The sequence below is a fragment of the Porites lutea genome, chromosome 14 (assembly GCF_958299795.1).
Source record: "Porites lutea chromosome 14, jaPorLute2.1, whole genome shotgun sequence".
Taxonomy (NCBI): Eukaryota; Metazoa; Cnidaria; class Anthozoa; order Scleractinia; family Poritidae; genus Porites; species Porites lutea.
Window position 1 is genome coordinate 18,688,498 of NC_133214.1, and position 27,743 is coordinate 18,716,240.

General features: G+C 38.7%; 2 protein-coding genes across 2 annotated transcripts; one reads left to right on the forward strand and one right to left on the reverse strand.

Moving 5' to 3' along the window:
- Positions 1-1,603: 1,603 nt before the first annotated feature.
- LOC140925279 (uncharacterized) lies at positions 1,604-15,047 on the reverse strand. The gene is made up of 9 exons (XM_073375272.1): positions 14,659-15,047; positions 10,721-10,880; positions 9,986-10,271; positions 9,344-9,497; positions 8,534-8,845; positions 7,307-7,410; positions 6,183-6,341; positions 4,939-5,236; positions 1,604-3,659 (listed from the first exon to the last, which is right to left on the reverse strand). The coding sequence occupies exons 1-9, from the start codon at positions 14,873-14,875 to the stop codon at positions 3,172-3,174; spliced, it is 2,178 nt and encodes a 725-aa protein (XP_073231373.1). The 5' UTR covers positions 14,876-15,047; the 3' UTR covers positions 1,604-3,171.
- A 2,151-nt stretch (positions 15,048-17,198) lies between these two features.
- On the forward strand, positions 17,199-27,208 carry LOC140924608 (uncharacterized). Its single transcript, XM_073374629.1, has 11 exons — positions 17,199-17,271; positions 18,463-18,543; positions 18,944-19,031; positions 19,636-20,021; positions 21,010-21,071; positions 21,782-21,849; positions 22,719-22,821; positions 23,081-23,178; positions 24,278-24,330; positions 24,744-24,906; positions 25,747-27,208. The coding sequence occupies exons 2-11, from the start codon at positions 18,521-18,523 to the stop codon at positions 25,960-25,962; spliced, it is 1,260 nt and encodes a 419-aa protein (XP_073230730.1). The 5' UTR covers positions 17,199-17,271; positions 18,463-18,520; the 3' UTR covers positions 25,963-27,208.
- The last annotated feature ends 535 nt before the right edge of the window (positions 27,209-27,743 follow it).

The following is a 27,743-nucleotide window of genomic DNA, read 5'->3' on the forward strand; positions in this document are numbered from 1 at the left end:
CATGTAAGAAATGCGCAGAGAGAAATGATGTTGTTTTAGTGATCGTAGTTCCAACCTTTTGACTATAGCGAATTGTTACTTGTATTGTAAAACGAACAATGAAGACAACGAAGTCCTTTGGGGATACTTTGTGGTGACAACAAAGCTACCTCACGCATGCAGATCTTATTCTTCATTTTGAATGATTAAAATATTTAAAGATGGCGCGAAATACGCCACTTCCACATTTCCCATAATGCACCTTATTTGTCCTCCAAAATTATGCATAACCATTTGCGATTTTCAATCTGGAATGAAGATCATTTTCAGTTTACATGATATCAGAAATTATAAAATTTTGTACCAAAATGAGGATTTCATTTGCAATGAAAATTGGAATGACTTAAACAGGAATGAAATGTTGTTCCGTTATCATGTAAACAAATACAAAGAAATACATGGAAATTGAATGACCTCATTCTAGAATGAGTCATTCCGGTGAGCCCCTAATTTTGTCATGAAGATAAAAATCGAGAATGAGGGCCATTAATTTACCGTGTGCCCACACTGGCGGGTGGGGGGGGGGGGCACTTCCTTTTTTGGCCTATATGGGTATGTGCCGTTGAACACGGTATGGTTTTTAGCGCCTTATAAAAGTTTTATACATTTTCACTGTTTAGCTCCTTGAACAGGGTATCTTTTTGGAGCAGACAAGTGTAAAGATTAGCCATGAGCAGTCTGTTTATGGGGTGCCAACCATTTTTTCCAAAAAAACTCCACGATGTCAGTTAAAAAATTACCTACCGTAATTAAATATGCAAAACAAATGATTCAGGGTCATGAGACAAGCTCTCTTGTTTTCAACAGGACAGCAAAATGAAAGATTTACCCCTTTAAGCCCCGAGATCAACATACAAATTATTATTCACACTGGCCTCCACACATTTCTTGAAAGACTGCTTAAGAGATTTCCTTAAGTGATCACTTTGTTAATTCTCATTACCTTCCACTTGATCATATACTGATATTGTCAAGAGAAAATTGATGTTAGTCACTCTTAGAACTTAAAGGGTTAAATTGTGCTCAACAGGGTCAGTGTTTGAAGCCCAAGAACAGTTTCAAAGTAGTCTTCAGGTGATACCTTCAGAATGGAAGATGACAGATCAACAAGGTAAAAAAATTTTTCAAGGATTTTTCGTTGCATTTCTTGAAATTTTTCCAGGGTGCTCTGCAAGTTCTGGGGAGCAGCGAAAATTGCTGTTCGGCAATCAATGATGATTTGGCTACTCATGAAATCTTTCACACTTGTTTGGTCCAAAACGAGTGGGTGGGGCCCATTCAGAACCTGAGGAGGGCACTTGATCTAGGTTAGAGGATTGGGGGGTACATTCATTAATAATATTATTGTTTTCCTTCACCAAACTTAAAATAAAAAGGCAGGATTACAAGAGTTAGGAGCCTATAACCTAGGCTGCTAGCGGGCTCCCCATAATCCGGAGCGAACAACTCACATATTAGGGCTATGGCATGGCGTTTTCAAGGCCCGGTTTATTTTTAGGACAGTTTTCTTTTTTGTTAGTTCAATAACTACACAGCAGTTCAATAAGTACGCAACAAATCAATAACCACACCAGTAGTTCAATGACCACACATTAGTTCATTGAGCGTAAACTACATGTAGCTGCGGGAAAAATAGCCACAAATACGTTAGTTATTTTTAATAAGAATGTATAGCATTAAGTAAGTGGTAAATACTCATTTAGCTATGGTACAAGAATTAAATAGATAAATAGGTATGTTACACCGTTATTAAGTTCTAGTGAGCTCACTAATATAGACGGGAACATAGACTGATGTTGATTTAAAAATTTTAGTCTGCTCAAAAGGTCTGTCATTCTCATCAGGGGCACAGTGAACAGACCTGGAAAGAGAGTCAGCGCCGAAAAGGGAAAGCCAACTCAGTCCGGAGAAAACTATAATAAAATTCACGTAGATAAAGCAGAGAAAAATAAACAGTTAACGGTGGATGAAACCTTGTTTTTTGACTCTCTTTCCGCATGTTTCAAACCGTGGTACCACAGCTGGCCCTACGTGCCTGAGTCGACTACCATCAATCCATGTTTAAAGATAGTTATTTTTTACCGTACAAGTCCTGAACTTCCAACTTTCTTGGTTGTTTCAAACTTGAAAGGTCACTGCTTGTTTCCTGCTCATATTTCAAAAATCTGCTTTCGATATGCTAATGTCTGTGCAAATATAAGAGATCATAACAATTGCAGGCGATGCCTCAGAAAGGTACTAACAGTTTTCTTTCCAAAACGAATTAGAAATAAAGTTTCAAATTCGTCTAACTCACCGCATGGATAATAGAAAGACTGGGTCTTTCTATTATCCATACTCACCGTAGCTTGATTAAACAACCAGTTAAGTAGGATGACCGTACTATGTTTTCTTCACTCGATGGCTTACGTCATTTCACATCATGCGCAATTTCTTCAAATGTTAACCGGCAACCGCCGTGAGCTTTCGCGCGCAACTTGAAGGAGTTACGTCACAGTAATCCTGGTGTGCAAGTGAGGCCTTTTTCTCACCAGTTCGGTTTTGGTATTCCAATGTAGATATAGACTTAAATTACATAAACTATTATGTGTTTTAAAAATGTACAGCACTGCTTTAGTTAACCATTTTCATTATGGGCTAAGTAAAAAATATATATAAATAAATAAATGTGATGAAGGTGACACATAAACAAACAAACAATTATTTAAATGATAATGAGATATGAATTTTTTTTCAGGCTCTCTTTTCGCGTTTATAACTGCGATGATCTTCTTTCATTTAAAGTATGGTATTCTTCGCCACCATGCGGCTCTTATCATTTGAGGAGGGAGTTTTCTCGAATAAGCCATTTCTACAATTTCTTTTACAATTGAATATATTTTTAGCCGGGGTCGCTGTAAAACTGGGAAGAAGATTGTACCAGCAGTGAGCTGTAGCCTCCCTTAAAATCTGTTCCTTAGTTCAGTAATCTGTTGTTTTCTAGCTAAATTGCGAAAATGTCATTTACTTGATGTAGCCTTCAGTGTGAGATTTGTACTTCGTTTAGTTGCTCTCTAAAAAATTTTTGACCCGTTCCCGGAACGAAGTGGCTTAAATTTGCGAATCAGCATTTTGGGAAACGCTCTCTCGATCTTATATATAAACACGAAAGGCTCTCTCCACAGCAGCAACTCCAAAAAACGATTGCAAAACTTTCACTACCACCAGCTTAGCAGAGCTGGCAAAATCCTCGTAATTGTCCCGAACGAACTCGACCATACTGGATAGTTCAAAGTCCAAAGCAACCAGATTTCCGTGCTTGAACTTACGCTTTGGGCCTGAGGTGAACCTAGACTCTATCTGCTCGGACTTCAGTCGGCGTTCGGGCGAGACTCGGGGATCCGACAGGTCGACGTAGCCACAACAACCCCACTCGTGCGTGTCGAACTTGAGGTATACGGTTGTGAGGCAAAGCGCCTTGATATCGCTTCCTTTCAACTCGACACCAAGTCCTTCCTCCAGTCCTCGCACGGCTGTCTTGATCAGGTCCAGATATGCTTGGTCATCTTTGTAGACATAGTCCTTTACTGAAGCACTTTCCACGGCTCCACAAGTGAATTTGCCGGGACTTGCCATTCCCTCTAAAACCAAAAAAAACCGGGAAACCATGTCAAGCAATTAAGGAAAAAGCAAAACTGAATACGTCTTACTCTTCCTACGATATCCACAAATTATGGCAACAATTTTCTGTTCGCTTTACTGGAAATAGATTATGGTAGTCATTGCCGCAAGAAATAAAAACACTACTATCTGGAGAACAATTTAAAAAGAAATTAAGACTACAGTAATAGCCCGCGTATAAGAACCTGAATTTTTCAATTTAGCCTAAATAGGTTCTTATATAAATGGTACTTAAAGCAAATTTAGGCCACCCAGGTTCTTAAAATAGGTTCTTATATACTATATATATTATAAATATCATCTGATAATACAGTATATGCCTATAGGCAGTTCAGTGCAGGTACAGCATATGTCCTAGATGATGATCTTAATTCAGCAGTTTCTACCTATACACTTTTACAGCAACCCCACTGATAAGAACCTAACTTAAAATTTTAGCCTAAATAGGTTCTTACGTGGAGGGGGCTTAAAATGAAAATTTTAGCCTAACAGGTTCTTAAAACCCAGGTTCTTATACGCGGGCTATTACTGTATTACAACTGTCAAACTATCTTTGATCTACCTCTCTTAGTTTATTGCTAGTTTCAAACACACTACTTAAGTTATTGTTAAGTCATTGCCGATGTCAATGCCTTTACCTTGAATTGCTACGCTTTTTGATTGGCTGAAACTCTCGCCCCAAAAGCCTCGTGACTTGCTCCCACGCTTTTTCCCGCGCTTTTTGGAACCAGGTACACCTGATTGATCTGAGAACTGATTGGTTCATTTTATTGTCAGCACGTATTACCACTGATCACCAGTTACTATGAAAACGGTGACGAACTCAAAAGCGTTCGCAACAGAAATAAGGTATTGGTCGAGGTAACCGGTCATTTCGCCGGTAAACGGTCACTTAGCCCCCTATTTTCGAGTCATTTATCGCGCTTCAAAATGAAATGGCCCCCTTTTCTAGAACGAGGAATATTATATTTGAAGCGTGCTTGTTTTGCTTTCTAGCTTATAGAACGAGGAATAAGTAACCGGGGCAAAATGACCGGTAACCTTTGTCAAATGCCTACCTTCAAATTTCGACCTAGTTCCAAGGGTGGTTTTCCCTACAAATCCCTGTGAATAGAAAAGGGCCCTGGGAACAGCGCAAAACAGTTTCAGGCAAGTGAGGAGATAACGTTGAGCGCCAAAAATGAGAGAGAATGTCTCGCGCCATGTTAAACCACGAGCCTGTCCCCTAAAATAACTTACCTTGATTAGATCTTCTTGTAAATATAAATTTCTGCGGATCGTCCGCTGTAAGCACTGCCACATGGAGCCCAAATGAGGTGCTAAAAACAGGATGTACTATATTCTTACACACGACAAGCTCTCTTTTTTTAGACTCCTCTAGTTTCCTCCAGATCTCTCTTACGGCCCTGTGATGACAGTATGTTGTCTGGCCAAATGAAAGCTGGATTTCCTGTCGCTCCTGCTCTTCCTCTCGGGAAGTGATCAAAGATTTAAGTGCAATGGAGTAAAAGTGTCCTATCGTCTTATCGATGGCCGCCTAGACATGCCAAAAAAAAAAAAAAAAAAAAAAAAAAAAAAAGGACTCAATGGCCTTACGATGCCATAGTCTCATCCTCGGAGACCCAGAGGCGGTTAGTTGGGTCGATAAAATGTTCGTGGTGAAAGTTTACTGTAAGATCGATCTTACAGTAAACTTTCACCACGAACATTTTATCGACCCGACTAACTGCCCCTGGGTCTCCGAGGATGCCATAGTCGATCTCAATGGTTTATTCTAGTTTCACCTTGCAGGCAAGCTGTCTTGGTTTAGGAGGTGCGTGATCGAAAGAGCCTGCGAGCAGACTATTGAATTTAATTTGGAAGGCGGAAAAACTGTTTAAAGACTGGAAAAAAAAAACACCTGGTCATTAGAAAACAGCGTAAAAAATAAAACTTATTACTAGTTTTTTTGCTTTTGTGGAGGAGATAATCCTCAAATTTACCTTCAATTTTAGATTTAAGCCCCTTTCCACACTTCCGAGACGAAAGTGAAAATTTTTCAGGAACAAGATACATCTAAAGGGAAAACTCTATTTGGAATTTAAGGTGTTGCTATTCTGCTGTGGTTGGGAAAGCTTCGGGCAGAGTTTTGTTTTCTTACGTTACTGGAGATCTGTCTTCAATTTCCCAAAATGTGCCTCCCTCGCGCACCCCGATCTTTCTTACGACCATTACCTCTAAGCGCCTGCTATGCAGGCTACCAGGGTTTTTCCCTTGAAAAAGGCTTGTTTGTGAAAAACCCTGTGGACAGGGTGGCTCCCTCAAGTGCGCGCACTGCTCACGTCCCTGTACCACAGGGGTTCGAGAGAGGGGAAGGAAAAATCGGGCGCACGCGAGGGAGAAAGTAGGGGAACCTTTTCCTTGCGTGCCCCTTGCCTTCTCGCGCATGCCAGTTTGTTCCTTTCCCACTTCCCGTTAAAACGCCTTATGTATATTTTCTATACCTGTTTAAAATGAGCATAACACTCCCGGTATTTTTGCTCGTATGTCCATTCTTTGGGAACGTCATTATATTGTTCATTTCCCACTTCCACTTTGCACAAAAGACACTGTGTAGGAAATCCCTGGGGACGCACTCCAGTCTTGAAGAATCCTTCACTGGACTAATTGATTGAAAAGCAGCAAAACTAGACTCAGGGCAAAATTGCAATGAATGAAATTGAATAAATTAATAATTGATACAGTTACCATTCCACTTCCTGGGTCAATTATTGAGTCATGTATTAAGGTACTTGTACCTTTTCAGTATTTGGATAAAATCCTAAAGTGTGACCATCCAAATGAAAGCTACTGAGCAGCAGTTTCCTGTGGTAGTGTCAGAGATGCCAACATCCGGAGACCTAAAATCGGGAGACTGTCTTTTTTTCGCTACCCCCCTGGAATTTCAACAACCTCCCCCTCCCCGAAAAATTGACCCAGCCCCCAATGGGAATGACTTAGAACATTATATGACATCTTACATGATTTACATAATATCAAAATTTGAAATCATCGTTTTGATGCTAGAAATAATCTTTGTCAGTGACTAAACACGTGCAAATATGCCCCAGAAACTGTACTGCAAATGAGAAAAATTCAAGTTTTGAGCTAAAAATGGGCTAAATCTCAAACTAAGTCTGTTTTATTTTTTACTAAGTATTCAATATTTATAGTGGATGTAAAAAGCGGGAGATTTATGTACCAAAGCGGAAGAGTGGGAGACGAGGCAAAAAAACGTAAGTCTCCCGCCAAAAGCAGGAGAGTTGGCATCACTGTATTGTTTATGCTGCACAGGGTGGTTCTTTTGAGTCTAATGAAGAAATCCTAAAGTGTGACCATAACAATGAAAGCAGCACTTTTTTAGTGCTGTTTTTGATGCTGTAAAAAGTGGTTCTAACTTTTGGGTCACTAGACAAAATCCTTGGGTGTGACCATTCATTTTAAACCCCCTTTTTAAAGTATTTGGGTACCTTCACTTCAATAAATGACTCTTTTACCCAGGGGTTAGCCCTGTTAAGTAATGCAGGATAAGCTGGGTAGGAAAATTTGTGTCACTCAACCGTGCCTCAGAATTAAGCCTAACCTTTACCTCATCAACCAAGCTCTCTGCAACAAAAATAGAAGTATGCTGAAGGAAGCCACATGAGAAGAATTCAGCACTTTTAGCTTCAGCTTGATAAGGATTCATATCACCTACGACAAACATAAAATGACATAATTTATGGGTGTAATGAAATACTAGATTATTTTAAAAATTAATCAAATTGATGCTAAATATGGTAGTAAATTAAATAAATTATATAATGTGACTAGGGGATTAAACAGATGACTGTTAATGATGAACCTTAGAAGCTGAAAGAGACATGAGAAAAAAACTTATGCTTGAAAGTTCACAATTTTTCGAGGGATATAACCAACACAGAATACAACCTGATTAGCTGCTTTATCTCTGGGTTAAAAATGCTGTGCTTGGTCATGGCAAGGATCCTGGACAAGCCTGACTTTTTCCAGGTTCCTTTTCAATCAATTGGGTTGGTGAAAAAAAGTGGTGTCTGGTTGTTTGGCCTATCTGTCATTTTGCTAACAACCCTGTCACTGGTGTTCTAGGCTTATGAAACAAAACGAGTGCTATGCAAGTATATAGGGTGTTCATTAGGCATCTGAGATCGGAGAATTCTCCTTTGACTACACAGAATTCTTTGGCTAAAAGTCCATAGCCTATGAGTATATACCTCATTGTTGCAGCCATGACAAAAAAAGTCGATACACATTTGTATAGCTCTTGTTTAAGCCATTAATCAGCTGATAAAAGTTGGGAAAATGAATTAACATGTTAGCAAAACAACTTAAGATATTAGTGAACAGGATGCTGGCAAAACGACTTTTGAGGATCACATCTGTGGTCAAGATCATTATCCTTAAGTAGCATCACAGTTAAATATATCGAGGATATTACATCGCCGTGTGGAGATATGAAATTTCTCTTTGAGTGTTGAAAAATATTTCACGAGTGAGTGCAGCAAATATCCGAAATATTTTTTCAACATAAGAAGAGAAATTTCATATCTCCAAGCGGCCATGTAATGTTCTGTTTATTATATAAACACCAATGAAATACCAAATCTCTTCACTTTAATAGTTTTTTGGTGTGAAAAGCGTGATTTATTATGTAGCCATAGCAACGGTGATATTTTAACGTGTGAAGATAACGTTATTTATGTTATTGTCACATGTGAAGATATCAAGTTTTCTTGTGAAAGCTCACCTGGTATTTCATTGGTAGATATAATAAAAATTACTAAAATGATGGCCTTACCTTTAAAGTAATCTTGAACTAATCTATCAGCTGTAGGACGTGCTTGTGGGTCTTTCAGGCGACAGTCATGAATAACACTCCTCAGTTTTCCCCTCAGTTCCTCCGGAATCTCAACCTGATCAAGAGACTGAATCATATTATTTTGAATTCCTGCTACACTCACAGTGTTCTGGGCATGCCATGGCATCTTTCCTGTTAAAGTGTAAGCTACCACTTGTCCATAAGAGTAGATGTCAGCACGCAGGAAAAATAACTCATCGTCTTGGCTATCTGTGAAATCTTCTGTGGGCTGGTCTTCAAGAGCCTCATTTTCTGGAGGTGCAGTAGTAATTTAGAATAAAATATTACATCCAACTCCAGCATAATCATTCTTAGCTGAAAGTATTTTAAAAAGAAATATTTTTATTGACTGATTGTTGTAGTACATTTTCCTACAGTTATTTGGTGCACTGTTATTACAATTCAGAGAACCCAAATCACCCAAGGTGATGAAGGGTAATTACCAAATGAGAACGCGCCCCTTAGCTGTTCGTATAGTAGCTGCCTCAGTAGATCGTCTTCCATCTCACTTAGGCCCTTTCAGCCAGTTTGGAGCTTGCCAACATTTTCCCACCCACTCCACCCCCAGTAGTTTCATTTATTGATCCCAAGTCTGATTTGCTAGTCAATAAGCAGTGTTGCCCACAAATAGTGGTCTGTGTTTGATATAATCAGTAATTTTACAAAACAAAAAATTCAGGAACACCTTTATATAATTTTAATGAAATGTAAATAAGTTTATTGACAATCTGTGTTTTCATGGACCTTTACCTTCTATAGGTTCTTCATCAAAGTACATGTAATCTTCCCAAACCTCAGGAGCTGTCCAGCGTGCATGGAATAAAGAAAGATCATTTCCAGTTCTTTCTACTGTCCGTGACAAACCAAAGTCTGCCAATTTAACCCTCAAACTCCTGACATCCAGCTAATAATGCAATCAAATGAACAAAACTCAAATATTATTATAACTCATTTAACCACATGGCTTATAAAAATAATACACCACATCCCTTGATTCATTTCCTTCTCTAGCATACACAAATCACACCATGGAGGCATTCATTCATTCAAGAAAATTTGAAAAAAGGATTCATTTATTGTTGGATACCCCTTACTTAATAAATGTGGAGCACACTTTTTGGCACATTCTTTTGCCATCATTGCAAAACTTACATTGTCAAACTTGATCAGAATGGTAAAGTGTTCCCCGGGGAGGGGGGCTCCCATCACTTTTATAGGGGAGTGCCCCCCGGGAAGCGTTCACCACTTTCATCTCTAAGAGCATTGTCTCATCAATAGCAATCAGAAATACCCACAGAAAGTCTCAGAATTCAGTGGATCTAATGGACAAATTACACAGTCTTTACTCAAAAAGAGAAATGACAACAAAGTCTCAAAAAGAGAAAACCTTACCAGAATATTATCAGGCTTCAAGTCTCTGTGGCTTATGGGTGGATTCAAACCATGCAGGTACATCAAACCGTTAGCCATTCCTCTGCCAATAGTCCACACCTGACTTCTGGGAAGTCCCTGAGATTCAGGAGTTTTGTGATCTTCCACAAATCTGTACAGATTCTTAGGGATGTATTCCATTACTAAGAAAGGAGTGCCTGCTTTTAGAGTAAATTTCTCATGTACAATATCACTTTGCAAAATATTCATTCCTCTAAATGCAACAATGTTGTCATGACGAAGATCCCTGTTGAAATACAAAGAAAAATACTAATTAGGACAATTAGTTAGAAAACATGAAGCTTTATACTAAACCGGGGCAATAATTATTATGTAAAAAATGCATAATTATCATGCTAATGTTCAGGGGTACTTTCAGATGAAATGACTAATAATTTCAGCACTATACTGACAACTACACTTCTTTCAACTTAGGGTGTATTTCTAATATTTTTCTGTTAGCATTATGGTATTTTCCTACACTTCCGGCCTGTTCTGTGTAGAGTAGTGCACTATGGATACCACCATATTAATAATTAACAGAATTTCAATACCCTGAAATACTTGATAACAGGTTAAGTTAATCTTCCCCATGTGATGAAATCCACAAATGCCTGATCGTAAAACCAAAACAATATTTTCCACCTTCTGTAGCTGAGAAATTGAGTAACCTCTGAGAATCATGAGTAGAACTACCTTAGGAGATTTCCCTCTGTAAGCAGTGACTTGGTTTCCTTGAGATCTTTCAGAACCTTGACAGCTACATCATTGCCTTTGAGTTTTGCTTTGTAAACACTTGAGAACCCTCCCTCTCCAAGTCGCTCCCATGATGCTAATTCCTTCTGACTCACTCTCCCTGTGGGTGGGAACAGGCATGCTTATATCGTTTATATAAGAGAGTACCCTTCCTCCAAGTTCAAGTCCTATAGGAGTGAAACTCGGAAGTGTGAGTGGCAGGAAAGATTGAAAGAGGATATAATCAAAACTCAAAAAAAACTCCAAGGGCTGGTAGTAAGACCTAACAAAATCCCCCACTCTAGAAATTTCAATTTTTGTGCAGCTGAAAACTCTTGTATAAAAATGAAATCCGATGTCTGACATCAGATATCTGACACCAGACGTTTGACTTCAGACAAACAACATCAGTCATCTTACATCGTACATCTAATATCAGACGTCTGCCATCAGATGTCTGATATCAGACATATGACATCAGACGTCTATCATCAGATATCTGATGACATCAGACAAACATCAGACATCTGACATTAGACATCAGACATATGACATAAGACGTCTGTCATCAGACGTCAAACGTCTGACATCAGATGTGACATCAGACATCAAACGTCTGATATCAGACATATGACATCTGATATCAGTTATATGACAGCAGACGTGTGATATCAGACATCTGACATAATACATCTGCTGTCATGTAACTGTTATCAAATGTCTGATTTCATATCAGACGTCTGACATCAGACATCTGATATGAGACAAATGACATGAGACGTCTGATAAAAATTATAACTGACATCATAAAACTGTTATAAGATGTCTGATATTAGACATTAGACGTCTGATAACAGTTATAACATATAACATCAGACATTTGATAACAGTTATCAGACGTCTGATATTAGATATCAGACGTCTGATGACAGTAATATAAAAAAACATATAAAATCAGACATCAGACGTGTGATAACAGACCTCTGCTGTCATATAACTGTTATCAGACGTCTGATATTAGACACGAGACGTCTGATAACAGTTACAACATAACATATAACATCAGATGTCTGATAAGAGTTATATGACGGCAGACTTCTGACATCAGACGGCTGCTGTCATATAACTATTATCAGACGTCTGCTGTCATATAACTGTTACGAGATGTCTGATATTAGACATCAGACGTCTGATGACGGTTAGATAACATAACATATAAAATCAGACATCAAACGTCTGATACCAGTTATATGACAGCAGAAATGTGACATCAGACGTCTGCTGTCATATAACTGTTATGAGATGTCTGACATCGTAACTGTGATCAGACATCTGATATTAGACATCAGACGTCTGATAACAGTTATATGACAGCAGACATCTGACATCGGACGTCTGCTGTCATATAACTGTTATCAGACGTCTACTGTCATATAACTGTTACCAGACGTCTGATATTAGACACCAGATGTCTGATAACAGTTATATAACATAACATATAACATCAGACGTCTGATACCAGTTATATGACAGCAGACATCTGACAACAGACGTCTGCTGTCTTGTAACTGTTATCAGATGTCTGATGTCATATCAGACATCTGATATCAGACATCTGATGTCAGAAGGTTTGTCATCAGACATGTGCTGTCATTAACTCTTGTCAGACGTTTGACATCAGATGTGTACTGTCATATAACTGTTATTAGACTTCTGATGTTATTTGTCTGATATCAGACGTCTGCTGACATAACTGTTATCAGAAGTCTGACACCATATAACTGTTATCACACGTCTGATATTAGACTTCTCAAACTCATTAATAATTCATAAAGAAAATTCAAAGGAAATTAATGTTTAATGAGTGTTTGGATATCAGATGAAAAACTGCTCATTTTTGCATCCTTAATTTCTCCTTCAAAAATAATTTTGTTTGAGAAGAAATATCAAACATTCGACACAGTGTTTCATCACCAGATGAAACACCTCGAAGTTCGTCAAAAATACTCCGCTGCGCGTCGCATTTTCAACTCTCTTCTCGCGGTTTCATCTGGTGATGAAACACTGCATCTCATGTTTGATATATTACATCAGATGTCTGATAACAGTTATATAACATAACATAAAATCAGATATCAGACGTCTGATAACAGTTATATAACATAACATATAAATCAGGCGTCTGATAAAAAAATTATATGACAGCAGACGTCCCATATCAGACGTCTGACATTAGACATCAGAGAACAAACATCAGACATCTTTTTCATGAATTGGAAGCAATGTAATGCAGGAAAAGTTATCGAGGATGCATTGCAATACATCAAAATGTATGTAGCCGGAGTTTGAGCCAAAACTGCTAAGGGATACTTTAAAAATGTTGAGAAACAAAGCATTCGACGTCAGAACAAGGTTTTGAGCAATTTATACTGCTTCTTAATCTAAAAAGTACCGTTCAAAGAATAGCACAATGGACAATTGGTTTTTGTTTTCAGAATTAGCAAACATTGAATATACTTGTCCTGAAAATTTGTACTGGTGGCTCCTTCTACGTGATAATAATTAACGTTTTAAATTCCAAAACAATTTCAAAGCTGAATTTTGAGTGACTTTTAGTTACGGACTTCTGCTCCAAAGAGTTTTCTGAAATCTCGCTGGCATATCTATTATATCAATAAAAACCGATAGCACAAAATTCAGTAAAAATATCAGCAAAATTTTTTACTAGACACGATTTTCTTTGAACAGTAGGGTCCTTTTAAGTGCTAATTTCTCAAGGAATATTTAGCATCAATGAATCATATTGTATTACCGAATAACTCCTCTTGTTCTTTGCAATGGTTTGCAGCCATCGTGTTAAAACCAAAAAAGTTATGATGGAAAACTTGTCACAGCTAAATGCTCCAGTATGAATGACAGAGTCACCTTAAGTTTCTTTTTTAATGTAAGCAACATGACGGTGACAATGGTGGAGAGACCAGGGACCAGGTAACCTAACCACTGACCTTCCAACCGCTCTTACAGAGTAGACCACCTTGCCTTCACGATTTGCCGGGTCAGTTAGTCTTAAAATGTTGAATGTGGATCACTTAATTGTGAATGGCGATGTATAGGTGTTCGATACACGGAATGTTAACTGAGAAATTGCAGAACTGTAATAGTTTCTTTACAACGCATTGCTTTTTTAAAATTTCGACAAAGACAAAGCCCTCATCCCCTCTCCTCTGGAAAGGATAAGGAATTTACCTCGCTATCACAAGTTCAATCTCTGGATAGCTTTTTAGAACATGATATATTGCAGCAAAATAATGACTCATAAATGAATGAAACACTTCAGATTGTTGTAATATGAATGTACGATTTACATGTCATTTAAAGCCACTTAAACCTGATGGGCTGACCCTGGGCTTACACCCCCCCCCCCCCCCCCAACCCTGCCCAAGGGACCATTGTATAAAATTCCATGATCCCGCGAGGGGTACTCCCTTATGTTAGGGTTTTTGTGCCATTTTGGTCTGAAAACGGGTATACACTTTGCCTATTTTGGTCTGGAATCGGGTATGGTTTTCGAAGGAACTACAGGAGTGTATGAATGTATTTATCGTTTCAATTCCAAATAAGTAACAAAGAAAGAGAAATATGCAAATTCAAAATGGATTTTAAGAAATCTTTTTTGTTGTTGTTCTAATTTAAGTAAAAATGACATAATTTCTTAAAGACCAGGTCCTAATAAGGGTGTGAAAAGTGGCATTTTTTTGCCTGAAATAGTGTCAGGATTTGGAGAACAGGGCGGCACACCCTCGCCAATATTTCTCAGGAGTATCCCCCCCCCCCCCCGGGCATGATCCAACCAGCAGACAATGTATAAAATCCGTTTCCCGCCAAGTGTCGATTAGTACCTTCTTCCTTGCATGAAGCCTTGATCAAATCTAGGTTCTTGTTGACTTGCTCCAAGATGTATTGAACATTCTTCTTTATTGATAACAGGTCTTTTCCACTGTGAAGAGCGCTGATTGCAGAACAGACTTGTTCCTGGATTTTGTTCAATAATGCGAACCTATTTCCCGCGACATCCTTTAATGATAAACTTGCAAAGTTATCAGCCAAATCAGTCATGATTCTTTAAGACCGATCCCTGTATTTCGTCTACTGCATATAACTGGTACTTAGTTGCCAGTTGCAGGTACTCAGCTCTGAAGTCGTAAACCAAGATGGCCGAAGTCTGTGAGGGGATTCCCGGAAAATGCCATTGAATAGTAGAGCGTTTTTCATTGGTTTTCGCGGTGTGGTTGTCAAGAGACTTGAACCAATCAAACTTGATGTAAGATATGACGTGGGAACCTCTCCCTTTTCACTTACAATTGCATGTGTTTTTTTAAGTTTCCTGACTCAGAGACTTAAGGGTGTGTTCCTTTCGGCGAATCCAAAAACGGATTTTTGATCCTAGATTTGCCAGATTTCGCGGTCGAAAGGAACGTGAAATCCGAAATTGGATTTGCAACCTTAGTAACCTTTCGCCAACGCGTGCAATATGCACGACAGCCTGTCAAAAAATGTCGTGTTTTCTACTGTTTGACAAATTATGCGATTATACCGTGCAGAATTTAGTGGTTGGCAGTTCGAATAGCGACGATGGAACATATAAAACAGACAAAGAAAGAAGCCCATTAAAACTGAAAATTATCTAAAGAATGTCGGCCAGTTTGATCCAGTTCCATGGCTCGGATTTTTTTATGTAACACGATCGAGTGCCTGTCGCGTCTACAAGCGAGTTTGTAGTTAGATAGCAGTTCATTTGTTACTTTTACTTATTTCGGATTTCAAGCAATCTTTAGAGACAAATGGTTAGTATATGGATATTTTAATGTACCAGGAACAATCTTCTAATGTTTTCAGATGTTTTGCGGCAAATGACAGCAACGAGGAAACTCTACGGCCTCTATGGGAATACTTCAACTGGAAATACCGCTGGATCATCTGACTAATTTCGGATCCACTGTGAATGGAACAGCGTAGATCACTAATCCGTTAATCTGGATTTGGATTCTTCGGATTTCAAATCCAATGAATCCTAAGGATTCACCAGATCAAAAATCCGGATTTGGATTTGCCGAAAGGAACGCGAAATCCGTTCTTCGATCTAAAATCCGTTTTTGGATTCACCGAAAGGAACACACCCTTACGTATCGGTCAAATCGAAGCTTCAACATGCGCCCCCCGGGCATACCCCGCGCATTTGACACCTTTGCCGTCCCGGGGAGGAGGGAATTTGATTATCAGAGTCTTCCAGGGGGTGGGGAATTTGATCCCCATGCTTTAGGGGTGGGGAATTTGAACTGCACCCTCGATTTCACGTAAAATCTTTAGGGTGGCGAGCTATCATGGGGGACGCGATGTTAGAGGATTTTCGTGGAAAAGATTGTGCCCTTGTGGCCAATTGGTTTCAAGGAAAGGGCTTAAACAAGCTTTGTGCCGTTTTTGAAGTATTTAAATTTTAAAATTTTTAATATTGGATTCAGGCTTTGAATGTACGAATGTATGTTATTGTTGTGTTTACAATGAAATACAATACCTATACCAGCGATTCAATACAACAACATAAAATAGAATAAAATAAAATAAAAAGCTCAGGTCAACTACTTTGACCTACTGCAAGTATGTTAATTTATACGGTGAGCGATGATGCATGTCAGTGAAATGGTCATGATGTAGTAATCTCAATAGGTGGGATCTTTTTTTATAGAACGCTTTGTATGTTGCATGATGAAGAAAAGCTGAGCATTCAGTGACTTTGTAGCAGCGATTTCCGCCGCTTTGCACGAGTTTTTTGTTCGTAGTAAATACGCTAACAGTGTTTCTCAGTTTTTGTTATATTTATAAAGATTTTGTTCGACAACTGAAGGCGTTTCCGCCGTCCTTCTGTCATTTTTGTGCCTGTGAAATGTCCCCGGGGTGGGGGCATTTGATCACCTGAATGGACCCTAGTGTGGGGCATTTGAACGGCATTTGGGCCCGGGTAAGGAGGAATTTGAACAATAATTTTCAAAAAAGTCAAATGCCCGGGGGGGCATGTTGAAGCTTCGATTTGACCGATACATTAGTTTCTGCTCAAGAAATGTCGTCAAAGTGCGAGTCTCTTCAATTTTAAAGGAAAAAAAAATTTGCTTGTCATGAACACGAATCGAACTTGGAGTGCTAAATCTGAAGTTTCCTGCCCTAACCACTAGACCACCGAGGGTTCGCTCCCCGATTCGCTACAGGTTTTCGGAGTAATTTAACTACTGTAACGAAAACCCTAACCCTAAATAGAAGCTAACCGTTAACCCTAATCACTATTCTAAGTGCTTAACCCTAATCACTATAGTCAGGGCTCACTCAAAAATGCAATTACTTTGTGTAAGCATCACAAGGTATCCAAGGGCAGTTCTAGCGTTTACACAAGAGGAGCGGAAGTCTGATGCACGTATTCTGGACGTTGGACTGATTCATACTTTATACGATATCTACGTTTGGTGAGTGAAATTGTGCATTTTAATATTATGTAGCAATAGTTATTGTTAGAACTGTGAAATGAAACACGCGATCGTTGACATTCTGGCCTCAGCATCTTATCATACAAGAAATGCGCAGAGAGAAATAATGTTGTTTTGGTGATCGTAGTTCCAACCTTTTGACTATAGCGAATTGTTACTTGTATTGTAAAACGAACAATGAAGACAACGAAGTCCTTTGGGGATACTTTGTGGTGACAACAAAGCTACCTCACGCATGCAGATCTTATTCTTCATTTTGAATGATTAAAACAGTTAAAGATGGCGCGAAATACGCCACTCCACATTTCCCATAATGCACCTTATTTGTCCTCCAAAATTATGCATAACCATTTGCGATTTTCAATCTGGAATGAAGATCATTTTCAGTTTACATGATATCAGAAATTATAAAATTTTGTACCAGAATGAGGATTTCATTCGCAATGAAAATTGGAATGACTTAAACAGGAACAAAATGTTGTTCTGTTATCATGTAAACAAATACAAAGAAATACATGGAAATTGAATGACCTCATTCTAGAATGAGTCATTCCGGTGAGCCTCTAATTTTGTCATGAAGATAAAAAGCGAGAATGACAGTCATTAATTTACTCTGTCGCAACACTGGCGGGTTGGGGGGGGGTGCACTTCCTTTTTCGGCCTATATGGCTATGTGCCGTTGAACACGGTATGGTTTTTGGGGCCTTATAAAAGTTTTATACATTTTCACTGTTTAGCTCCTTGAACAGGGTATCTTTTTGGAGCAGACAAGTGGAAAGATTGGCCATGAGCGGTCTGTTTATGTGGTACCAACAATTTTTCAAAAAAAACCATTTCACAATGTCAGTTTAAAAATTACTTACCGTAATTATATATGCAAAACAAATGATTCAGGGTCATGAGACAAGCTCTCTTGTTTTCAACAGGACAGCAAAATGAAAGATTTACCCCTTTAAGCCCCAAGATCAACATACAAATTATTCACACTGGCCTCCACACATTTCTTGAAAGACCGCTTAAGAGATTTTGTTAAAAGATCAACTCACATTTCCTTAAGTGATCATTTTGTTAATTCTCATTACCTTTCTACTTGTTCATATACTGATATTGTCAAGAGAAAATTGATGTTAGTCACTCTTGGGACTGAAAGGGTTGAATTGTCCTCAACAGGGTCAGGGTTTGAATCCCAAGCACAGTTTCAGAGTAGTCTTCAGGTGATAACTTCAGAATGGAAGATGACAGATCAAGAAGGTAAAAAAATTTATCAAGGATTTTTCGTTGCATTTCTGGAAATTTTTCCAGGGTTCTCTGCAAGTTCTGGGGACCAGCGAAAATTGCCGTATGGCAGTCAATGATGATTTGGCTACTCAAGAAATCTTTCACACTTGTTTGATGAAAACAGACATATGATTTTATAAATTTATAGTGTCACCTTAAGCTTGCCACTTTGATCACCTGTAACATCAAGTGAGCTCAACTGTGGCAGGTGTGATGGGCTATGACTCTTATGACAGTTTTGGGCACAGCATTAAGTGTAAATAGTTATAATGATTTATGAATGAGGTTTTAAAGTGGGTCAAACTGGTTTTAACTCCTTGTTTATTCTGTGAGCTCTTAAGTGTTACTTTAATTTTTTCAACTTGTATGTCAGATGGAGCGAAGGATCATCTGCTTCACAAGTAATGATTAAAGACAGAAGTATGGAGAGAAATGGCTCTGCATCAAAAGTTGATTTATTGGTGAGTGTTGATTAACAGTACAATATGGGTCAGATTCAGTTAGTTTGTTAGCTGAAGGTTAATAAGGTTTGTGGTATAATTCCAAAAATATTAATTTTCTTGGAATCCATTCATGTATATTTTGATTCAGTGTATTTGTTTGGAACTGGCTTGTACTTCACTGCCATCTTTTAAAACATACCAAAACCATGAATTCAATATCAGAGTTATGTTGCAAAGTATGCTTGACATTAGAGATTAGAAAGTATTCAAACAGAATTTTATTAATAATTATTTGTTTGGAACTAGTTTGTACTTAACTGCCATGTTTTAAAACATGCGGAAACCATGAATTCAATATCACAGTTATGTTGCAACATTTGAGATTAGAAAGCATTCAAACAGAGTTTTATTATTTGATCATTATGTGGATCATTTGGCATTGTTTGGGATTAAAAAGCATTCAATTAAAGTATTATTATTCAGTCAATGTCTGGTTAGACTAACTTAATAGCTAAAACAAGGATTGTTTTAGCTGTTGAGTTAATCTGTCAATAAACGGTCATACCATCCTGATAAGTACAAGAAATATTTATTTATTTGTTTCAATATGCTATTTGTGTAGCTTCTTCACCTTCCTGAGTTAGTGAAAGATTTCACCTGGGAACTACAGAATGAATTCGGGAAATGCTTGAACCCTTTAAAGGAAACTGGTTGTGACTGGAGGATTGTTGCTTCACGGCTCCAGCTTTCATGGATAATTCAACGTTTGGAGCAAAAACTAAACCCAACTATTGAAATGCTTAGAGAATGTAATGAAACCACCTCAAAGGAACTTCTAGAGATTCTTGTGGATGTGAGAAGAACAGATGTAATAGATGACGTATTAAAGTTTGTTGTCAAGCATGCCAGACAGTTAGGACCAAGACATCCAACACAAGAAAGCATTGCTGGTGACAGCTCATTTGATAGTAGTCTGTCATGGCCACTGCAGGACTCTGGAAATGCTAGGTGACTTTGTACTTAAAATGCTTTATAGTACAGACTAAAGAAACATAATATCGAAAGCTTAAAAATAATACCTGGCAACAAGTTGCACAAATTAAGGGTTACCGTAAATCCTCTATTAAGCCCCCCTCTCTAATAAGCCCCATATTCAGCTCCCCACCCCTGCCTCCTTATTCTTCACTACCAAATTAATAAAAGATGGACTGATCTGGTATTGTTAATTCATAAGCTAGAAGTTTAGATTGGTTTTGATCTTGGTTCAGTTGCGGAACCCTCCGTGGGGCTTAATAGAGGATTTGCGGTAATTTCTTTTAGAAACAACATCATTACCCCAATTTTCTTTTGGAATTACCATAAGCCTTGAATACTAAGATCTATGGTTTCCACACAGGTATAAGCAACATAAACTAAGGTAGTTATGCATTTAGAGGCAGCACAGTTAAAAACTCAAATTCTATTCATTGGGCTTTTCTTTGATGTATTAACGAACTGGACATATTTAGAAAAACAGAGCACTACCCTAGTTTAAGCAGTGCAATAATCTGAAACCTGTATTGAGCCAACACCCAAAGGACCCTTACAATATTGTCTGTTTAATACACTGGTGTCTGTTGAAATAGACATTTTACAGGAAATATGAATCTCTTGGGAGAAAGGTTTGGGACTTATTGACTCTTGTGCGCTGAATTTGGGGTCCACTTTACAGAGGATTACTGTATTTCATTGTCTCTGATACCCAGCCCCTCCAGTAACAAGAAGTTTCATTTGACAGAAAATGGCAGAATAATTTTCATAATATGTTAATGAACTCTTTCTGCACCCAGCAAAAGGGGTACCCTCTGTAAAGAGAGTCAAAGAAACTGAGTGAGAGTAGCAAGTGCAGACTCTAGGTGTCCATTATAAAGACTGAGATGTCTTCTGTTGGACGAAATTGACTGTTGTTAAAGATAACTCAGTTGATCATAACTGTTTACTGATATTTTGCTTGTAGTTCTGAGATGGACAGTGATATTTCCAAGTCGAAACTGGGGCCATCAGAATCAGAAGAAACTTGTAGGTGTTTTTTTTTTTTTTTAATAATATTATTAGGTGTTGATTAGTGTGTCTCTGTGTTTCAAAGAGAGATGTGCAAAATATAGCCTAGGTCTTAATTAATAATCAGACTTTTTACATCCCTAACTTAGTGCAGGGCTCACAACTGGGCCATTTATAAACTGTACTAACTATACCAGTCTTAAAAAACAGTTTTACTCTGCAGATATTTTCTTCTTTACCTTACTCTCCTTCAGACTTCTTTTGTGCTTAATAAAAATCCTAGAAGTTTGTGTGTAATGCAATAATCATTTCTTAAAAAATATTGCCAGAAAAAATATTTCCCATTTGAAGCATTTTGTACTTCCTCAAGACTTGTGATGGTTAGTAGAGGGGATTAGTAGTCCTAGCTGCTTATTATGGTGTCATAGTTCTTAGTAGATTTGCAGGTAGGCATCAACAAACTTTGGATCAGACTGGATCACTTCTAAACCCAGTCCTGTAACTCACTAAAAGTCAGAAGCTTTATACATTAGGTATTAATAATAAATTATTAATAAGATGACAGGGGCTGAGTCATTCTGGTCTGATCCAGGTTTTGTCAATGGCCTTATAGACACTCTACAGGTGCCCAAAAAGAAAATTCTTTCATTTGTGCTCGCAGTGTCTCATCAATATTTTTGTTTGTCATCGTTTTGTTTTTTCCTTAACTTTCTTTAATATCTCTTAAGGTGAAAACTTTTTGTCAGATGAGTCTGAAAAGTTCTGGCTGAACATTCCTGGCGACTATGACAGAAAGGTAATTTTGCTTATCTCATTTAACCCTTTAAGTCCCCATAGTGACCAACGTCAATTTTCTCCTAACAATGTCCATAGATTGTCGAGTGCAACATCTATGAGAATTAATCAAATGATCACAAAGAGAAAAATCTTTGATCTTTTATCAATTTCTCCCAACTAATTCTGTAAGGAGATGTATAGAGATCAGTTTGGAGAATTTGTTTGTGGATATTGGGGCTTAAAGGGTTAATGAGATCCAAGCTGAAATACAAATGGAGATTTCTATATTTTCCTCCTTCATGTATTTCTTATTGAATTTGTGGGCAACGTTGTGATGTAGTAAATATTAATATTGCAATAATTTTGAGTTTGGATTTTCATTTCGTTAATATTATTCCCTGGCAGCTACCTCTATGTTTTAATTCCTTTATACTCTGTAACTCTGTCCTTAATTTTAAGCATTTTTAAACTTAGGGCCAATTTATTCGCCGCTTCTCTTTCTTGTTAGTCTTAGCTTATAATCTTAGGGTCTGTTTTAATTTTGCCTCACAAACTTCCCCATTCATTTTTTTGTAAAAAGTTTTTATCTTGTTATCCTAGGGACGTTTTTTTGGCTTTCTTTCTCTTTTTATATAAACCATTGTATCGTTATAATTTTTTGATTTACTATCGTTTTGATGTTGTAAATTATTATTGTTCCTGAAAAGCCCTCTTCTGGGAGTGTAGTTAAAGTTTGTATTGTATAAATTACGTGGAGAAATTTGCTTACTTCAGAATTGCATTTCTTGCTGATTACTTCAAAGTCCATCTTGAAACCAAAAAGATGGTCAAGTTTTACTATGTAGAGTGTTGTTTAACAGACTGAAGTAAACATTTCTCTTTTTTCAGAGTTGGACAAATTTTTCACAGGCTGCCAGAAATTGTTGTCAACAAGAGATGCAGCAGGGAAATGTTGAGAAATTCCTCTGTAAAGTGTTGCAGATCGAATCTGGTGATCATTGTTATTTTGTAAACAACTTTAATAGTAGTACAGGAAAATGTAACTTCTCAGAAATATAAAGGAAATATGCAAGTATTATAAAGAGATGGGGTTCGAATGTGAGGGGCTGTTTCTTGGAGAGCAGCGTTCCGTGACAAGAAAAAAAAACAGCTGCTCGGGAGAATAAGCATTCAGCTGATGATACACAATGTTATTATTAAAATACTCACCTTACCATACTTGTCATCTTGTTTTAATTTGCATTCTCAAGCACAAGCTGCTGAGAGCCATGTTAGACTGGAGAACTTTCTCACTCTGGTGGCTCTCTTTGGACCATTCAAGCCAGGGCCTGACGGATGTCTTCAGAAGGTGATCCATTAATGTATACCTTGATATAGAAACACATAATAATGTACCTTGCAACCCTCTGTGAATTGGCTGATAAGCCGATGTGGTGGTTTATTTTTAGTCAGAAAGTTAGAAAAGTGAGTGAGAGTCATGAACTCTGCACGGCATTTTTTTTTTTTTTTTTTGAAAAGTATACTCGTTTTGACTAACACTGTATCCATATTCACCTGTCTGTTAGTGAATGGAAATACTGACCCAAGATAAAAAAGACAAAGGGGTGTTGATAACAAATTGAAACGCTGACCCTATAAGAAGGGGCAATCTCCCCAACCCTCCGGCCCCCACCCAAAACAGACAACACTCTGGGCGTGCTTTAAAATTGCAAGCTTGAGTTTTGTTCGAAGCTGTGTACAAGGGTTTCGGCTACGTAAGATCCCCTAGCTTACTCAAAAGCCTGGCATCGACGAATTTCTAACTCTAGAGTTTAAAATGAGGTTAAGGTTTTGCGTTACCTCGAGTTCTGACAAGCAGGATATGTCAGTGTCCTCTTGAACTCGTGTTGTTTTTGAGTCGCAAACTATTTTATTAGTCTTGACGTTGGCCTGAAAAACGTATTCTAAAAGGCGTCTTGTCGATTGTTTTTTTAACGAGGGCCGATGTGTAGCAATCCTCAAGTATGAAGTTAACAAAATGGACGTCGGCCGACGGCAACCTTCGGCAACGTTTGTAATTTCCCGCGCTTCCCTGCGCTCGGCACGCAAAGTCGTTTCCAGATCCCAGTTGCGTTTTGCAGATGGACGGGATGGTCGACGGGATGGATATTGGCTCAGCCTCCCACGCAGACGTTCTCAGGGATTCGTCACGCGTTCCTGCCCCACGTTGGGGAGGATTATTGCGTGACGAGCCAAAAGGACCGTCTGCGCACGAGACTAGGGCCTATTAAATCTGAAGGTCCTACAGTTCACAGCTAAAATTGAATTTCCATTTCTTTGCTTTCAACTAATTTTTGTAACTCTCATCTTAAAGGAAAAAACATTCAGTACTTAACATTTCCTTATACTAAATATAAAAATTGGCGATATTTTCATATAACCTATTTTTTAAATTGTTATTTTTAAAGATGCATGACTTGATGAAGAACTCTACTTCAGTCCGTGAAGGGACAAAAGAAAGGTGAGATAAAGTATCCGCTCCTGTCTTTCATTTGTTATATCTACCGATCATTGCTAGCGAGCAATAACGAGGGCAGCATACCATTTTTTTTCTGAAATTGGTTAAATTTCCGAAGGTTCGATTGACTGCTGATTCCGCAATCAGATTAAATGGAATAAACTATCAAACTGACTTATGGTGGCTTTCATTACATCGTAAAATCTGAAGTGTGGTGCTTGAAATAAATAAGCTTCATTAAAATGAATGAAGCATTAGTGGTCCCAAACTTCGTGCAAACAAGTGCAAGGAACTCGTCCGCGGGCGTCAGTTGTTGAGAGATCGAAGTTTTCGACTAGAGTAAACTACTTAAGAAGTATACAACGCTGTTTAGGTAAATTCATAATATATGTCTTATTTCTTGTGTGGGTTTTCAGTTGGTTCGCAGGCCATATGAACGAGACCGAGGCTGCAAACCTCCTTGAAGATCAATCACATGGCAGTTTCCTTGTCCGCATTAGCTCCTCTAGAGCTCATGAGGGTGTGTTCGTGTTGGCCGTCAAAACAAGCAATAATGGTGTTGTTCAGATTCGAATTGAGGTTAGTCGTACTTTATTACTTGAGAAAATGTCGATCTGTTTTCTTTCCCAGTAATAAATGGCACTTACGAGCACGTGAACAAAGGCACTTGTGAATGGCGGGAAAATGTTGCGTCATATCGTCAACCAATCAGAAGTCATGTTAAGACCAACGTTTTCCCGCGCCAGGAACCAGTTTGTCCGCGCTTGGTTCCAGCTTTAAGCCACATTTATACGCCTCAAAATCTGTTTCCATGTAGTTCAGCCTATTGACAGCGCGTATTGCGATTATCAGGAGTCAAATCATGTCTTCCTGCCCTGTACTTCCCGGTTCATATGTAGCTCTTTCATAATCATTTCCCAGTCACTGAATAATGGTAATAGAACCACGAAGAGGACCGAGTTAATCAAAACCCGGTTTTAATATAGAACGAAACATATGAGTAGTAATGGTAACTAAAACTGGATTTCCGCTAATCGTCCTTCAAACAACTTAGCCTGCGTGCACTGCCTCGTACTCAGGCGGTTCTTGGGATTTTCTGTGCCTTTGCGTTTTTGAAGCTTTTCCATGATCCTTGCGCCGCGACTACCGTCGAACATTCCAAAAAGAGCTCACGTACGAGGCAGCTGCGTGCAGGCGTTTAAAAGTAATTTGGGCACAAGAATGATCGGATGTCTTCCTCGTGCGCTCCGTTCTTTTTTGCACCCATATGACTTTTACGTGCCAGCTATATATGTATGAAGACTGCAAAGAGGTGCAAACAACTCGGGTCCGGTAGTGTTATAAAAGTCACGCAAGAAAAGAAATTTTTCGGAAACATTTTACATCTCTTTTACACCTATTTTTGCTTTTCCTTCGCAGAAAGATTTACAAGACAATAAACTTAAATTAGCCGACCAGAAATTTCCAGACCTCCTGGCAGTTGTCAGTGCTCTTAGACGGAACGTTCTTCTTGAAAACTGCCGGCAGCTTTTGATTAACCCTTGTCCGCGCCTTCCACTTAATGCAATATTCAGCGGTTACATGGGCCCAGGCGCGAGGCGAGGTGGTCGAGGGCGAGGCAAATCGCGAAGATGAAAATAGAACGTCGGGAACTTGTGGACCTATCTTTTTAAGAGTCATGATTTTCAGTACAGCGGCATGACAGTCATTTAGGTAACCAGCCGGTAACACAGTTGGCATTCATCCCGTAGTTCCCGCAGAAAAAGTCGGCCTCGTATGTTGCGGGCTTGCCGCCCCCAATAGACTCGATGTGTACCTGGATTGTGATAGTTTCCAGTGTAGCCGTTATCTGTCCGTTTCTCCCCAAAAGAACCAAAGAAGGAGACGGATGGCAGCTGTATATTTGAGGACCAATACCAAGTTTATTTATGTTTCTGATAGTCAACAGCTATATCTCCTTCATAGGAAATCCGAACCTGCTTAAGAACCTACTTAGCGTAAATTGCTATTAACCAGCCCAAAATACAATAACAGTATTTTGCCAGACTACACGCGGCCGGTTTTTAGTATATTTTCACCGTCACGATCCCCTTGATTGGTATTGTCGTTCTAAGTTTGGATGCGAGGAAGAAACGTACATCGTTACATAAAACGAGGCGGTGTCAAAAGCAGTTTTCTTTTGCTACCGTTTACAGTGTGTTTTACTTTCAAGTATTGATTGAAGCTGTGGAGAATCTATTGGTTATTTAAAGCTATGATGTAGAATATACGAAATAAAATCATATGTGAACTGAGGATAAAGATATGAAAGTGGATATGATTCTTGCAGTTATATCAACAACCTTGGCAGTTAAAAAAGAACTAATCAGCTTCGTTTAATCGGTCGCCTCCAGTCTTGTCGAAAAAAACACTACGAGCAATTGCTCCTTTTTCTTTGTCCGTCGAGCGAATCGCGCGAGACACGAAAATAATCACGCGCGCGTGCACTCCCCTCACTTAGGTAGGTGAGGTAACCCGTTTAGGTGGGGGTAACCCGCCTGTCCGTATAATGTCTCACATGGTCACCCCACCTGTCATGTAAACGCGATCAATTAATATGAGAGATTGTATGGACAGGTGGGTTACCCCACCTAAGCAGGTTACCTCACCTACCTGGGGTCCCCCACCTCCATGTAAATGGGCCCTAAATCTATAGAAAAGGAGACACTGCTTGTAGTCTAGTGGAAAAAAGGATCGTGATGAAATGTGAGTTTCTCCATCGCACAACTGGCTAGCTCAAGACCCAACCGAAACCTGGGAACAATAAAGAATCACAACATCCAAAAAACGACAATAACATTAGACGACGTTTATTGTATGAAAATAAAAGACCCATTTCAAAATAAATTTCTGCGTACAGACTTAAAGGTTAACCTTCTATGAACCACTTCACAAACTGCATTAGCCTGTTCCAGGCGTTCAGATAGTGGGGAGCGGTGCGAAGTAAAAAGGAGCGCGAAAAAATAAAAGCAAGGGGTGGGGGGGAGAGGTGAGAGACACCTCTCTCCCTAGTCCCACTCTACTTTGCACCACTCTCCACTATCTGAACGCTTGGAACAGGCTAAAACTGCATCAATTATGTGACGTCATGTAAAGTAATATCAAAGAGGAAGAGTTTCATCCGATACCCTTATAAATGAGTTGTTAAAACAAGGAGTTCTTTAATCCAGGTTGGATAACTTGGATATAAGATGAACACTCTAAATTTTCGACACTGCTTCTCAAAACGATCGATAATTCTAACAGAAATGTAAAGTAAAAGTTGGTACAAATTTATGGCAATTCCCGGGTGCCTCTGCCTTATCTTCATGAGCTACTAACAGGGCCCCAACTGTTCAAGAAAGCTATCCAAACGCAATTGGTTTCCCTAATGCTTA

Coding starts and splice junctions, on each gene's coding strand:
- LOC140924608 (XM_073374629.1), top strand. CDS start 18,521: ATGGAAGATGACAGATCAAGAAG. Junction 19,032..19,635: donor CATCAAAAGTTGATTTATTG/GTGAGTGTTGAT, acceptor CTATTTGTGTAG/CTTCTTCACCTTCCTGAGTT. Junction 21,850..22,718: donor CTGGCGACTATGACAGAAAG/GTAATTTTGCTT, acceptor CTCTTTTTTCAG/AGTTGGACAAATTTTTCACA.
- LOC140925279 (XM_073375272.1), bottom strand. CDS start 14,875: ATGACTGATTTGGCTGATAACTTTGCAAGTTTATCATTAAAGGATGTC. Junction 8,846..9,343: donor TGATGAAGAACCTATAGAAG/GTAAAGGTCCAT, acceptor CTGCACCTCCAG/AAAATGAGGCTCTTGAAGAC. Junction 6,342..7,306: donor CAGAGAGCTTGGTTGATGAG/GTAAAGGTTAGG, acceptor TCAATCAATTAG/TCCAGTGAAGGATTCTTCAA.